The 13478-nt window shown below is 58.8% G+C and overlaps 6 protein-coding genes across 6 annotated transcripts; 2 read left to right on the forward strand and 4 right to left on the reverse strand.

Annotated features, from left to right (window-relative positions):
* Positions 1–82: 82 nt before the first annotated feature.
* Positions 83–1356, forward strand: TRAVEDRAFT_70191 (uncharacterized protein; the record flags this gene model as incomplete). Its single annotated transcript, XM_008037534.1, has 2 exons — positions 83–951; positions 1011–1356. One exon carries the CDS (start codon positions 83–85, stop codon positions 827–829), a length of 747 nt encoding a protein of 248 aa, XP_008035725.1. The 3' UTR covers positions 830–951; positions 1011–1356.
* A 123-nt stretch (positions 1357–1479) lies between these two features.
* Positions 1480–7162, reverse strand: TRAVEDRAFT_27392 (RNB-domain-containing protein). The gene is made up of 15 exons (XM_008036662.1): positions 7111–7162; positions 6507–7038; positions 5849–6455; positions 5365–5794; positions 4673–5309; positions 4289–4619; positions 4074–4231; positions 3643–4017; positions 3316–3589; positions 3154–3255; positions 2803–3097; positions 2691–2751; positions 2442–2640; positions 2011–2385; positions 1480–1949 (listed from the first exon to the last, which is right to left on the reverse strand). The coding sequence occupies exons 3-15, from the start codon at positions 6290–6292 to the stop codon at positions 1854–1856; spliced, it is 3777 nt and encodes a 1258-aa protein (XP_008034853.1). The 5' UTR covers positions 6293–6455; positions 6507–7038; positions 7111–7162; the 3' UTR covers positions 1480–1853.
* Positions 7163–7506: 344 nt separating this feature from the next.
* TRAVEDRAFT_118212 (isocitrate dehydrogenase (NAD(+)) IDH2) lies at positions 7507–9193 on the reverse strand (the record flags this gene model as incomplete). Its single annotated transcript, XM_008037535.1, has 12 exons — positions 7507–7605; positions 7661–7712; positions 7767–7821; positions 7881–7929; positions 7985–8116; positions 8170–8272; positions 8322–8455; positions 8511–8680; positions 8731–8860; positions 8916–8968; positions 9019–9052; positions 9110–9193. The coding sequence occupies 12 exons, from the start codon at positions 9191–9193 to the stop codon at positions 7507–7509; spliced, it is 1095 nt and encodes a 364-aa protein (XP_008035726.1).
* A 270-nt stretch (positions 9194–9463) lies between these two features.
* Positions 9464–10463, reverse strand: TRAVEDRAFT_144215 (vacuolar sorting protein Vps24). Its single transcript, XM_008037536.1, has 5 exons — positions 10330–10463; positions 10103–10280; positions 9919–10040; positions 9716–9868; positions 9464–9661 (listed from the first exon to the last, which is right to left on the reverse strand). Exons 1-5 carry the CDS (start codon positions 10438–10440, stop codon positions 9575–9577), a joined length of 651 nt encoding a protein of 216 aa, XP_008035727.1. The 5' UTR covers positions 10441–10463; the 3' UTR covers positions 9464–9574.
* An 837-nt stretch (positions 10464–11300) lies between these two features.
* TRAVEDRAFT_91727 (uncharacterized protein) lies at positions 11301–11958 on the forward strand (the record flags this gene model as incomplete). Its single annotated transcript, XM_008037537.1, has 4 exons — positions 11301–11454; positions 11507–11646; positions 11710–11760; positions 11812–11958. Coding segments are annotated over 4 exons (492 nt in total), but the record flags the coding sequence as incomplete, so codon positions are not given.
* A 520-nt stretch (positions 11959–12478) lies between these two features.
* TRAVEDRAFT_105479 (DNase I-like protein) lies at positions 12479–13477 on the reverse strand (the record flags this gene model as incomplete). Its single annotated transcript, XM_008037538.1, has 1 exon — positions 12479–13477. A coding segment is annotated over one exon (999 nt), but the record flags the coding sequence as incomplete, so codon positions are not given.
* Position 13478: the final 1 nt, after the last annotated feature.

A 13478-nucleotide genomic window follows, 5' to 3' on the forward strand; every position in this document is an offset into this window, starting at 1 on the left:
TGGCCACCAACCTTATTGTTTGCCCCGGCGTCTATGCACATCGTCGCGACTCGCGACCGCGCTCGATCTCGCACAGACCGCGATGCAGCAGGCAGCCGCCCCCAACGCGGCCACCGCGAAGTTCCAGCTCGCGCTCCCCTCCCTCCTCGCCCCCATCTCCCCTCATCTCGCAGCCTTGCACGCAACACGTGTCCGCCTCCTCTACCCCGCGGACTCCTCTCTCGCCGACACACACTGCGCACGCTGCGGCGCGCCCTTTCTTGCGACCGGCGGGCACACCAGGTCCATCCGTAAAAAGAGCAGGAAATCAAAAGATGGAGTCGCAGCGACCATACGCATAATCCGCAGGTCGTGCGGTGCCTGCAAACACGACGACGATGTCGTGCTGAACGCCGGCACGGCGAGCGCACCCGCCTTTCCGAGCATCCGCGAGCGCGCCAGGCGCAAATCATCTACCGCGCCTCGTGTTTCCACTGCTGCGACGCCTGCTGTGTCTGTGGCTGCCCAGCAGCAACACGCCCTGGTATCTCAGCAGCGCGCATCCCGGTCCTTGCCATCCTCCGCCACCCCGGGCTCATCTCGCTCGAGCAGCATCGCACCGACTCCCTCTCGGTTGGCCCCTACACCCGCATCTTCGTCTTCGAGTCCGGGCAAAACGTCTGGAAGTTTTGCTAAGACTCCAGAATCTCAGGCTCCTGCACAGGCCAAGGCGCGCCCGAAGCAAAAGACTGGTCTGCAGACCCTCCTCGCACGGAATCGCGAGAAGCAGAAGCAGGAGGACAAGAAGCGCGACCGCCAGGGCCTATCCGCCTTCCTGCAGGGCCTATGATCGCCCTACGCCGTCCCATCTCAAGTGCCAGTGCCTCAGGCCCAGCCGCCGGTCCTCCGATGCCCTTTGCGCCCATCTCCATGTTCACGCCCGCCTGCGCACGCGACCCTGAACTACTCGGTACGGTACGTCCTATCTGCATGTGTCACGCCAAAGGGGCATCGTACTGACTTTTCGACCAGGTGGTCGCTTCGCCGCGCGTCCACGGAGTACCAGCAACAGTCATCTGCAGAAGTGCCGCCACACACGAAATCGCGCGGAGAACTCGCCGCTAGACAGATGGTTTCCCGGTGGCCACCTCCAAGCAGGCAATCCATCGTACGCTCCCACCACTTGGCGTCCGGCGCATCTCCTCGAGAGCTGTCGAAGGCCGCAGCCCATTCAACGGGGTCATGTGCGCTCATATCCCTGCACCGCCCCACTCGTGGTCGTAGCGTGCCGTGTACTTACTGTTCATACTGCTGTGATACGGTGTTCGATAGCATGATGCATCTGTGTTGTCGCGCACGTTGCGGCAATCCAACCCGACCCCTATCTTGACTCGTGTTCGCAGCGACCGCTCACACACTTCATCTCGCGAAGGGTAAGACGCCGATACGATGCGGGGTCGGTTCGTAGTTCTTGACTAGATGCGGGGCAGGCGGTGGTGGGATGAAGAACACATACACATTGTGACGATCCGGAAGCAAAACATCCTCCGTACTACAGCTGTGACCGATAGCGCGGCCATGATACAGAAGACACAGAAGGGGGGAAAGCGAAGTGAGGTGAGGTGGCGACGACGCGACACGAACAGTCGCGCACGCGGAGTACAGGCGACCCGCGAGATGCGCTACAGCACAAGCGGTTGCGGGAGCAGGGGGAAGCGGGGAGGGGGGGCATAGGCGATCGTACAGAGGAAACACGCGAAGAGAACGAGGAGAAGGGGAACTCCGACCACTATCGTACACAGAATCATCCTGGGACCATCCGAAAGGCGGGCGCATTGGCGTTGTTGTCGTTGGGCAAGGCAGGGCAGCCACATTCAGGCGGAGAAGCGTTTCTCCTCCTGGGCGTAAGGGTTGACGCTGTAGACCTTGATCACAGGAGGGCTCTTGGTCAGGTCAGCAGTGACGATGACCTGAAAGGTGTGAAGGTACGTTAGCGTTGTCTCAGCGTCGCAGATCCTGTGAAGGACGTACCGGAACAGTCATGAGCTCGCGGATCTCCTGGATCTTATGGCCCGACGGCAGGGTCCTCAAGCCCTCGAACTGCGGCGGCACCTTCTGCCTCGACAGGGTGCGCTGCTTGGAGGCGATCTCGACCTCCTCCGGCGCCTTCTCGCTGGCACGGCCCAGAACAATTTCGTCCTCAGAGTCGTCCTCGTCCTCGTCGAAGAGGGCCTTCTCGTCGTGCACGGAGCGCGACGCGACCTCCATCTTCAACGCGTGCTGCTCTGCGTTCTGCTTAACCTTCTTCAGGTGCTCGTCGTCGCTGTTCTCCGCGAGCCACGTAATGACGTCGCGCGTCGACCAGTAAATCTGGAGCGTGTGCGTGTGCTCGTCATATACATGGTTCTGTGCATGACGCTCATCAGTGCTCTGCACGACTGGTAAAAATGATGGTTGCTCACGTCGATAGGCATTTGGTCGACATGGACGCGCTTCTCGATACCGAACTCAGGGATCAAGACGTCGAAGGCGGCATCGAGGACACCAATGACCTTGGCCTGGCGGATGACGGGCCCGTAGCGCTGGGTCAGGTCGGAGATAAGGACACAGAGGTACAGGTGCGCGGACTGCTCCTGCGCCAGCTTAGCCGAGTCACGCTTGCTGTAGGTTCCGTCAATGTCAATTCTATGAGACGTGACGACGAGACGTACATGTTGCACTGCTGCGCAACCTTCGCAACGGCATCGCGGTCCATGTTGAACTTGGGCTCCGCTATAGAATACTTGTCAATCCATGGGACCACGCGAAGATAACTATACTCACGTCCGCCCTGGAGAATGGCGTCCAGCTGGCGATGCACGATGATGTCCGCATAGCGACGAATGGGGGAGGTGAAGTGGGAGTAGAGGGGGATGTTGAGGGCGTAGTGGCCGTACTTCGCGATGTCCAGCATGCCGGCGCAGAAGTACTTCGCGCGGGGCGAAGCCTTCTGAAGGAAAAGCTCCAGCACGTTCCGGGCAGTGGGATCCTGCACGGCTTCGATTGAACGCATGAGTGTCCCGACCGATGAGCTATCGATCGTGTATCCAAGGCGCTGAGCACGCTCAGCGAAGGCACCCTAAGAAGTATGAGTTAGCATATAGATCACGGATGTCGCTCGTATCGACGACGTACCAAGCGACGCTCGCTCGGCGTGTCGTGGCGCCGGAGCATAGCCTGTTCAGAGAAATGAACAGCGATTTGCTGCGCGACAGCCATGTTTGTGAGGAGCATAAACTGTGCGAAAACGTCTCGTCAGTAACATCGTCGGACTCGATAAAGGCAATCGACTCGTACCTCCTCGATGAGGTTGTGGGCCTCAGTCCGCTCGTACGAGCCGCAGTCAACAGGCAATCCGCTCTCATCAAGCTTGAACTTCAGTCGAAGGGAGTTCGACTTGACGCAACCGTTCTGGAACCGACGCGCACGGAGCTGCTTGGCAATGTCATCCAAGACCTTGATGTCGTGGGAGATGCCAGCAGCATCGTGCTCGGGGATGATGGGGACGTCACCCAACGATTTACCGTCGATGACACCGTGGGCATCATTGTACGACAACTTGGCAGCGGACCTGGTAGCAATGCTTGAGTATATGCGCATAATTATGGTCATGATGGTACGCACTTGATAATAGTCTTGCCGAACCACTTCTTGACAACCTTCGCGTCCTTGGACACCGTGAAGATGACCGAGAACGCCAGGCGCTCCTGACCGGGCAGGAGACTGCAGACCTGCTCGCTGAGGGTAGGAGGCAGCATCGGCACGGCACGCTGCACAAGGTACACGCTAGTCGCCCGCTTCCTGGCATCGCGGTCCAACGCAGTGTTGGGCTTCACGAAGTAGGACACATCGGCAATGTGCACGCCGATATCGTACGTGCCGTCCTCGTTGACCTTGACGGACACGGCGTCGTCGAGGTCCTTCGCATCCTCGGGATCGATCGTGAAGACACGCTCACTACGCAGGTCCTTGCGCACGTCGAACTCACGCTCGGGAATACTGGTCATTTCGTGAGCATATACCCAGGGCATCGGTAACACGGCACGAAGACTCACGTCCAGGGCGTGGGGGGAAGGCACTTAAGCACATTGTCGCTGAAGTCCTCCGTGGGGAAGTTGCAGTCCTTGAGAAGCGCGCTAGTCTCAACCTCGATGTCGCCGATCGGCCCGAGTTCCTCGACCAGGGTACCGAACGGATGGAGGGAGCTGATAGGCTGCAAGACGATACAATGAGCACTAGGGGAGGCACGGCGATCGGTGAACCAACTTACATGACGCTTGATGCAGGCGACGAATAGCTTGTTCGCGTATGTCTCCGAGTTCTGCACAAAGTCAGGCGGGGCCTGCTCGGTAGGAATAGCAATGAGGGGAACACGCTTGTCAGTGGGCTTGAACCAGACGATCTTGGGACGCTCGATGGGGCGACGGGGCTCATCGCCCTTGTCTCCCTCCCTCTCGCGACGCTCCGCCTCCTGCTTCTCCTTAGTCGCCGCGGACGACGGGCGAAGAAGACCCAAGGTGCCAGAGAACAGCTGTCCAGGCATGCGCTCCACAACGGCGACGACATGTCCGGCGTACTGAGGCTTCACATCATCGGTCACTCTGCACGGAACCGTCAGCTCGACTGACACAACACGCAGCGCGTCACCACGCACTCCTCATCCTCGAAGAGCATCAAGCCCTGTCCTTCGACCTCCACGTCGTCCTTCTTCTTGTCGTTCTTGCGACCAGCAGCGCCCTTAAGGTCGTACGCAGAGTTCTCCTCTTTTTTGCGCTTCTTCTCCTCCTTCTCCTTCTTAGTACCCCAAACCTCGTCGACGTCGAGGAGCTCGACTGCGACGATGTCACCTTCCAGCGCACGGTTACGGTCCTTGGAGCCACAAATGTAGATATCGGCATCCAGGACCTCCGTTGCGACGTATGCATCGGACCGGTTACGCTTGTTGACACGGAGGATACCCACGACAAGCTTTCCGGCTGCCAGAAGCGGGGGGAGGGAGGCCTGAGGGAGATAAGGCGCGAAGAGGGACTTTCGCTGAGGCTGGCTAGACTGCTGCTGAAGCTGCGACTGGAACTGCTGCTGCTGCTGTTGGAGTAGGTTCATCCCACCCAAGCCAAGGCCCATCATGTTCGCGGCCATCATGTTCGGCAGCATGTTCGGGAAGCTGAAGGACGCCATCTTCTGGTGGTGTCCACCGGCAGCGGCACGGAACTGCTGCAGACTCTGCAGCTGCGCCTGCGCCTGTGCAAGATCGGACGCGAAGTTGTTGGCTTGGAGGTTGCCCACTCCGCCTATACACCGCCGCTTAGCACCGCATATACGCAGGGTATAGTGAATTTGACTGACCCATACGCCAGCTAGAGTCGGAACGAGAGTGGCCGTTCCCACCCAGAGCACTCGGGGGAGCAAAGCCGTCGTCGAACCCGTCCGCACTGGCAGAGAAGCCAAGGGAAGCAAGACTGGGGCCGCCAGTCTTGTTTAAGACGTTGACGCTGTGACGCCTGCCATGCCCACGGGGGACATTGGACGGCTGTCCGTCCAGACCCATCCCAAGGCCGCCGAGGCTACCGAACTGACCCATGGCGGTCTGATGCCCACCAAACGAGCCCATACCCATGCTCATCGGCACAGTGCTGTGGACGCGACGGTGAGCACCTCGTCCTGCGGCCATTCCGGGGGACTGGAAAGAGGAGAGGACTTGATTGGATGCCAGCTGATGGTGGTAAAGAGCCTGCTGCTGTTGCTGCAACGCCTCGATCTGATTTTGGATTGCAATCTACCGAATGCGAATCGTTAATCACGCATAGATGGACATGGCAAGACAACCTACCTGCTCAGCCAGCATGTCCTTGTGGCCAGGCTCTCCATTATCGAAGTTGTTCTGCTGCTGAGGGAACTGGAAGCCAAGGTCCTCCTCGTTGATCGGAGGACCCATGGAAAGGTTCGAGCTCGGACGGCGGCGTGCACCGAACATGAAGTTGGGAGCAAGCTGGGGACGACCGGAAGGGCCGAGGTCGTTCTGCTCCTGCTGCTGGGCAGCAAGGGCGGCAAAGCGGGGCGGCGTGAAGTTCTGAGAGAGGGAGCGACGCGGATGTCCGGTCTGGTAGGGATTCTCGGGGATTTCGCCCTCTTCGACGAGGGCGTTACCGTGCCCGTCTTCCGCATCCTCCATCATGGAGCCGAGATTCGGGGAGTACGCATTGGAAGACCCGAGCGAGGACGCACCAAGCGAAGCTGCCTTGCGGTGCCGGGGCGGCTGCTCGGGAGGGTTCATGCCGGGGAATGACAGCGCGCCGGGTTGGAAGACTGGTGCATTGGCCGGGAGAGTTGAGCCCACAGCCGCAGAGATGGAGGGATTAGTGTTGGGACTGGGGTTGGTGGGGGGTGAAGTGGTCTTGAGGTCGGCGATGACGCGCTGGAGCGAGGACAAGGCGTCGCTGCTCTCAGTATTAGCGGGGGGAGCAGGGGAGCCAGAAGACTGCTTGGACCTGTTGCTCTGGCCGTTTCCGCCCTGGCGGTTACCCTGCGAGGTAGATTGCGACGACTTGCGGTGGGTGTTACCGCCCCGCTGGCCGTTGTTGCCGCCGGGGCCGCCGCTCTGCGACTTGCCGCGCTGCCTGCCGCCGTCGTTGCCCTTGCGCGTGTTCGCCGACTCTGAACCGGAATCCGCAGCTTGGGGACCGTTGCCCGGGCCCTTCTTGCTGGTCGAGCGGTTGCTCGTCCTCGACGACGGTCGCGGGTTGCCTGCGCCAGTGCTGATGGACGCGGTGCGGCCGCCAGGACCGTTCTTCTTGGGGGCTTGCCTGTTGCCGCCGCCCTGTTGCGCGGCGCCGTTCCCCTGCGCGGCCTGCTGCTGCCGCTTGTCGTCTTTCTTGGGCGCGTTCTGCTGCGCCTGAGGCGTGATTTCGTCCATCATATCGTTCGTGATGTGTCTGTATGCGTTAGGGGACGTATTTTGGCGTTATGCAATGTTTTTGGGGGTTTGGGATGTTTCGTGAAGTAGAGCAGGAGTGACGAAGACTGCGCATAGGAACGGGTCGGGTCAACGCCGAAACGGTGGCCGACGGGCTTCGATGCAATGGGGCGACTTACACAAAGTTGGGTGGAAGTTTGAAGACGTAGTCGGCTTTGCCCTGTAGGGCGAGTGGGGGTTTATGGGAGTGGTTGCCTCGATAGGCGTGGAAGGGGATTGTTTATCGTCGCAAGAGAGAAGGAGAGCGTCGCGCAACGCTTTAAGGACAGGCGTGGCGGCAATACAATTCCCACGTTCCTTAGTCACTGATACGCACTGCTTGCGCGGAGTTCTGCAAAACCTTCACTGTAGGCACGCGTTCCAACACAATTATCGCGACCCGAGACCTTCCAGGACCCTGTGGTACAGTGTGCACGGTTCGTACGGTATTTGACAAGACACTAGCGTTCTACAGGAACATGTAGGAGCACGGTACAGTAGTTCTATTCCAGCGTCCTATGATTAAAGCTGCCACTCTACGCCCGGCGCAGCTTCTCGATGATGGCAGAGGTGTACTCCTTCGTCGAAGCCTTGCCACCAAGGTCACCAGTGATCGACTTGCCCTCGGCAATGGTCTATAGCAGAGAATTAGTGCAAGTGTCGTAAAGCAACAGGTCACCCAGCACTTACCGAAAGAGCCGCGCTCTCGATCTTGCTAGCGTGCTCGTTGAGGTTCATGTGCCTGTACCAAAACTCAGCGGCGCTCAAAATCCTCCACTTCACAGGACCGACTTACCGGAGCATCATGATGGACGACAGCAGGAGAGCCGTCGGGTTAGCCAAGCCCTTGCCTGCAGTGTGGAGAACAATTAGCCATAAACCGGCAAGTGCAAGCAGGAAAGAGACGCACCCGCAATGTCGGGCGCAGAGCCGTGGACAGCCTCGAAGATGGAGGCGTCCTGCGCAGCAGTCAGTACATATATATGCGTCACAGAGCCTTGTGGAAAGACATACGCGGCCGATGTTACCGGAGGGCGTCAGTCCCAGACCACCAATGAGGCCGGCACACATGTCGGACAGAATATCACCGTACAGGTTGGGCATGACCATCACACGGTCGGCGTACGGCTTAGGGTTTTGCACGACCTATCGGAACGCCAATCAGCCGCGCGTTTAGACGTAAAGTTCGGGGTGCCTACCTGCAGGCAAACGCGGTCGAGGAGGTCCTCGTCATACGTGATTTCGGGGAACTCCTTCGCGACCTGGCGGCAGGCAGACAAGAACATGCCGTCGGACATTTTCCTACAATTGACTATTAGCCGCCGCCATGGTATGGTACAGTAGCACGTACATGATGTTCGCCTTGTGCACAGCCGTGACGCGCTTCCGGCCCTGGGACTGAGCGTAGTGGAACGCGTAGCGAGCAACGCGCTCCGACGCGTCCCAGGTGATCAGCTTGATAGACTGGACGACACCGTCAACAACCTAACACGCATCCCGTTAGTTTCCGGTCGCATAAACGCGTCACAAATTCACAAACCTCATGCTCAATGCCCGAGTACTCTCCCTCAGTGTTCTCACGGATGAGGACAGTGTTGACATCGTCATAGGGCGTCTTGAAGCCCTGAATGGACAGGCAAGGGCGGACGTTCGCGAATAGGTTGAAGGTCCTGCGCAGCGTCAGGTTAAGGGAAACGTGACCCTTGCCAACTGCGTAGGGTGTCAGAATGTATGAGTGTCTTCCCCAGTATGTCACTGACTAGGGGTGGCAAGGGGACCCTTCAGCGCAACGGTGTTCTTCTTGACGGAGCTGATAGCAGCATCCGGGATGACCGTCTTGCCGTTCTTCAGGATCGGCGCGACGCTGACCTCCTCCCACTCGATGGGAACCTGCCATACTATGAGCACCCCAACCATTTAGATCCCCCGAGCGTTGTATACGTACACCTGCGGCCGTGTAGATTTCCTTCACCGACTCGCTAATTTCCGGCCCAATACCTGGAAGCCAGGTCACGTCATGTCTCGTAGCTCTTCGCAGTCGTGCTCACCGTCTCCGGGAATCAACGTGACGGTATATTTGCCCTATTATCCGACATTCATGTAGCAGCCGTTAGGTACAGTGCGCGTATGACGACTCACGTTTGCGCCCTTCTGACCAGCGAAGGCGGCGGTTGGCGCGGCGGAAGCGTAGCGACGGAAGGCCTGCCGCGCAATTAGACCCATGCGCGAGCCCACAACTCATCCTACACACCTGAGGGCCCTTCGTTACGATCCGCGCGCTGCCAGAGAGAGTACGAGATGCAAGCATTTTTGGGAGGATGTCGGGGGACGACGGCGAAGAGAGGTGTAAAGCCGAAAGTTGAGGTGCGGGCGAAATCGTGGTCGCCCACGTGAGCCATGATGTACTACCACGTGGCGGGATCCTTGGCTTCGCCCGACGCTCCCGTCCATCCCGATGACGACCGTCGACCGCCCTCCGTAGCCGCGTTCGGCCGGTCAGCAAGGTATCTATATATCCGGTTCGCTTGCTCGACAAGTAGTGTACACACGCATTAAATATGGTACAAGAGAAATAAGAAGGGCCGGTGGAATGTGAAAGAGGTATCATCCGCTCAGCAGTCCATTCAGCTGTTGTCGATATTGCTCCATCGCTCGTTCCGTCTCCTCGTCCTCCACCTGGTCCTGTAATGACTGCGATAGTCGGTTGTGAGTGATAGACAGAGCGGTGCAGACTACAGCACGTACTGGTAGATCCTCCTTGACCGTGCCGGCTTGGCCGAGCTTCCCTTCCGTGAGATTATAGAGTACCTTATCCACTTCAGCATCTGCCTCGACGTCGAGCTCTTCGTCGTCTTCAAATTGCAGGGTATCATCCAGCATCTCTTCCATGATGCCAGCCTATAGAAAACGTGTTTATATCCGCCTATTGACCAGGGTAAGCTGCTTACCTTCGTCATCTCCATACTCATCTCTCTCATGGTCTGGCTGATTTGTGGCAGTTTGATGAGGGAGTTGGAAAGCTTCATGATCTCGGTGGACTTCTGTAGCGATCCCGTGACCTTCGCCATAGCTTTACGGCAGCAACACGCCGATTCAGTATGAAGACCATCTCGAAAGACGGTTGCCACGTACCCAGCTGCTGCTGTAGCTGGTTTCCAATGGAGCCTAGCCTAGCTTTGCTCACGGAAAGCCGGTCCATCTGCTTGTGGCTCCGTACGACCTCCCTGGCCATGATGCGCGCAGACTTCACATCGCCTTTCTTGGCGAGCTGCTTGACCGTTCCCTGCGCCTTCTTCGTGGCGGTATCTAGCTGGGAGGGGATGAGGGGCGAGACGGGGGAGTGAGAGGGGATGCCGAACCTGCCTCATCTCGCGTTCAATGGTCCGTTGTTCTGAACGCAGCTTCCCCTGCCATGCACGGACTTTCTCCTCTGCGGTGGGCCCATAGAGAAAGCGGTTGATGGTCTGCATGGGGACTACGGGCGATAGCGGTACTGGGGAAGGTCAGGTACAGGTGAGAGTCCCGAAGCGGACTGTGGCGGCAACTGTGGCCAAGCGTGACGCGCAGACGCGGTGCATGTGACTCACGCGTCCCAATTCCACGCGCCGGCTATGTGCGCAGCGGGCCTCGCGATCGGGACTCACTTGCCACCCTCACCACCACCTCCGATGGTCTCCTGCTCTGTCTTCAGCTATTAACTACGCCTAACAGTATGAATCTGAAGTCATAATCACCGTAGCAGCTGCTAGCGTGTGGATAACTTCGAAAGTCTTGCGATGCGTTCTCTCAAGAAAGGATGACTTCCTACTCTTGAGGTGTAAAATGCCCAGGTAATTCACCGTTATCTGGGTGCGGCGAGCTCATTCTTGATGCAGATGTGTCCCGTATAGTGGGTCAATTGGGGCTTGCAGAGTATTTCACGACCTCTAAATCGATGACGTGGTCCGCGCCCTTAAGCAACCGCCGGGTGTCTTCCTGCAGCTGGCGGTACCACTCGATTTACGGTGAACGTTCGTCGAATGACGCGTTACTTTGCTTGTGGGATTGGGAGATGTCTTATTATACAAGTCTCAAGAGGGACTACTTTCAAGTTCGGCTGATCTCGAACCGGACCGTTGCGTCACTACTAAATAACACTAGAGCCTAAACGGAGGCTGACCCCAAGGCTGACCGCTTCGGACGAGAGGCTGCAGCGTATATAAGTGAACCCTCTGGGCTGCTAAGATACTCACTATCTCTCTTTCGTACCCCCATCCTCGCCGGCCGAGTACCCCCCTTTGCTTTCACCGTTGCTCTCGTTCTTGCTGTCGTTGACGACTCTACTGCTATGCTTTCGCTTATCCTCTTCGCTGCCTACGCGGGTACGGCACTGGCCGACATCACACCCACTGCGCCTGGTCCTGGAGATACCTTCGCTGCTGGCTCTGACTGCACGATCAAGTGGACCGCCGACGTGAGTGGTCAATGGACCAACGTCACCATATGTGAGTCCGCCGCGTGCACCTTCTCCCGTAACATCATTTACATTACACGTAGACCTCATGTCTGGCTCCAACGACAATATGACGCGAGTGACGACCGTCGCGTCTGGTGTGGACGGCACGGACTCTAGCTTGTCCCCATATACTTGGACTTGTCCGGAGGTGGATCCGTACTCCGCCATTTACTTCTATCAGGTACGTTTAACAGTCTCTTGGGCTGTATATGTTGTACGAGCCCCAGCGCTGACAAATACGCAGCTCACCAATGGGGCTAATAGCCCAGAATCCGCATGGACTACCCGCTTCGCGGTGCGTCTTTCCGGACTGTCACCTCGTCCTAATTACTCACATGATTTGCAGATCACCTCCGCAAGTGGCGACAGTCAGCCTCCGGCGCATACTACACAGCCGGCAGGCGATGCTGTCCCTTGGGGTGAAGGCCATTTGGCTTCTGGAGGCACAGTGTCAGCGCAAGAGGTCGGATCCGACGACGCTTCGTCTAGCGACGCAGACCAAAGTGACGAAGACGGCTCAAGCGATCCATCATCAACATCAACAACGCGGACGCACAAACACGATGGCACCGACGCACAGTCTAGCACGCGGGACTCCTCGCTGTACTGGACTGCCAACTCGGCTCGTCCTACGCCTACTGCTAGTGGTGCAGCCGCAGAAGACGTCGTTCCCACCGCCAGCCTCCCCACGAAGAAGGCGCACGCTTCCAACTCCGGTTCCCCGTCCGTGAGTGGGCCCGCCAGCAGCGAAACGTCTTGCTCGGGGATGGGGCCGGGCGTGTCCCAGGTCGGAGGCATGAAGCTAGCCAGTGCGGCGCCTCGCAGTCGAGGGTCGCGGTGGTTGGACGTCGTCCCGCTCTATCCCGTCATCTTCGCCATGTTGCTCTGAGTCTGGACATGTCAGCTTCGTTCGGAGGCTGCAGTTCAATAACATGCGCACTTCTTTACTCTTTCTCTTTTGGCTCCTGCACCTCTTGCGCATCGGAGCCTTGAGATGACTGGTCCGCTACAGTCATGCCCTTCATGGTGAGTAATAACGGGGCGTGGTCGCTTTTCCCTCTCTCCGCGGGATCCTCCAGGTAAGTGATGTCCACCACGTTCTCCCTCAGGCCGCTTTCCACCAACGCATAGTCCACCCGCGCGCAGTCCTTCCCCTGCGGCTTCCCCTTCGCAAACCAACTGTACGCCCTCGTTTGTGGATACATCTCACGAAACACGTCCACCACATCTAGCCCAGGGATGAACTGCTCCCTGAACTCCGCCCGCGCCAGCCCATGCGGGTATTCCGTGCGGAGCCGCGGGAAGCAGTCGCGCTTCGTCAGGGAGATGTTGAAGTCGCCGATAAGAACCAGCCTCAGCCCTCGCCTCTGCAACGCCACACACTCCTCCAGAAGCAGCCGGTTGAACTCGCGCTTGCGCTCGTTGCGCGTCTTCGGCGCCGCGTTCCCGAGCGGGTCGCGCCACATGTACTCGCTCCCGTTCAGCGCATACACGTTCACGAGCGCCCAGCCCGCCTGCAGCTCGAGGATCAGCACCCGGCCCTCTGCGTCCCAATCGACCTCGCGCGCCGCCACGACCGTGTGCGGCTCGCGCGCGTACGTCGCGACCCCGAAGTGCCGTTGCCCGCGCGGGGCGCGGTTCAGCGAGTGGAAGAGCGTGTACTTTGGGCCCGTGTCGTGCGCGCCATAGTTCGCGGCGAGCCGGAGCGCGGGGATCCACTGCTTGTCGGTGTGGCGGGCGCGGACTTCTTGCAAGCACACGAAGTCCGGGAAGTCGTGGCGGCGGAGGAGGTCGCGCAGCTGTCCGGGGTCGCTTCCTGCGACGACTCCTGCGCCTGTGGCGGATCGTGCCTGGGTCGTGGGGAGCTGCAGGAAGGGAACAGGTGTTTCTACATTCCACGAGAGGATTCTCGTTGGCTCCGGCGGTGAAGCTTCTGGTGAATCGTGTCGTGATTTCGTACGGGGAGGGCCTTGGGAGTCGGGCTCTACGCTGTCTTCATTATGTGTGCGCTTC

The sequence above is a fragment of the Trametes versicolor genome, assembly GCF_000271585.1.
Source record: "Trametes versicolor FP-101664 SS1 unplaced genomic scaffold TRAVEscaffold_3, whole genome shotgun sequence".
NCBI lineage: Eukaryota > Fungi > Basidiomycota > Agaricomycetes > Polyporales > Polyporaceae > Trametes > Trametes versicolor.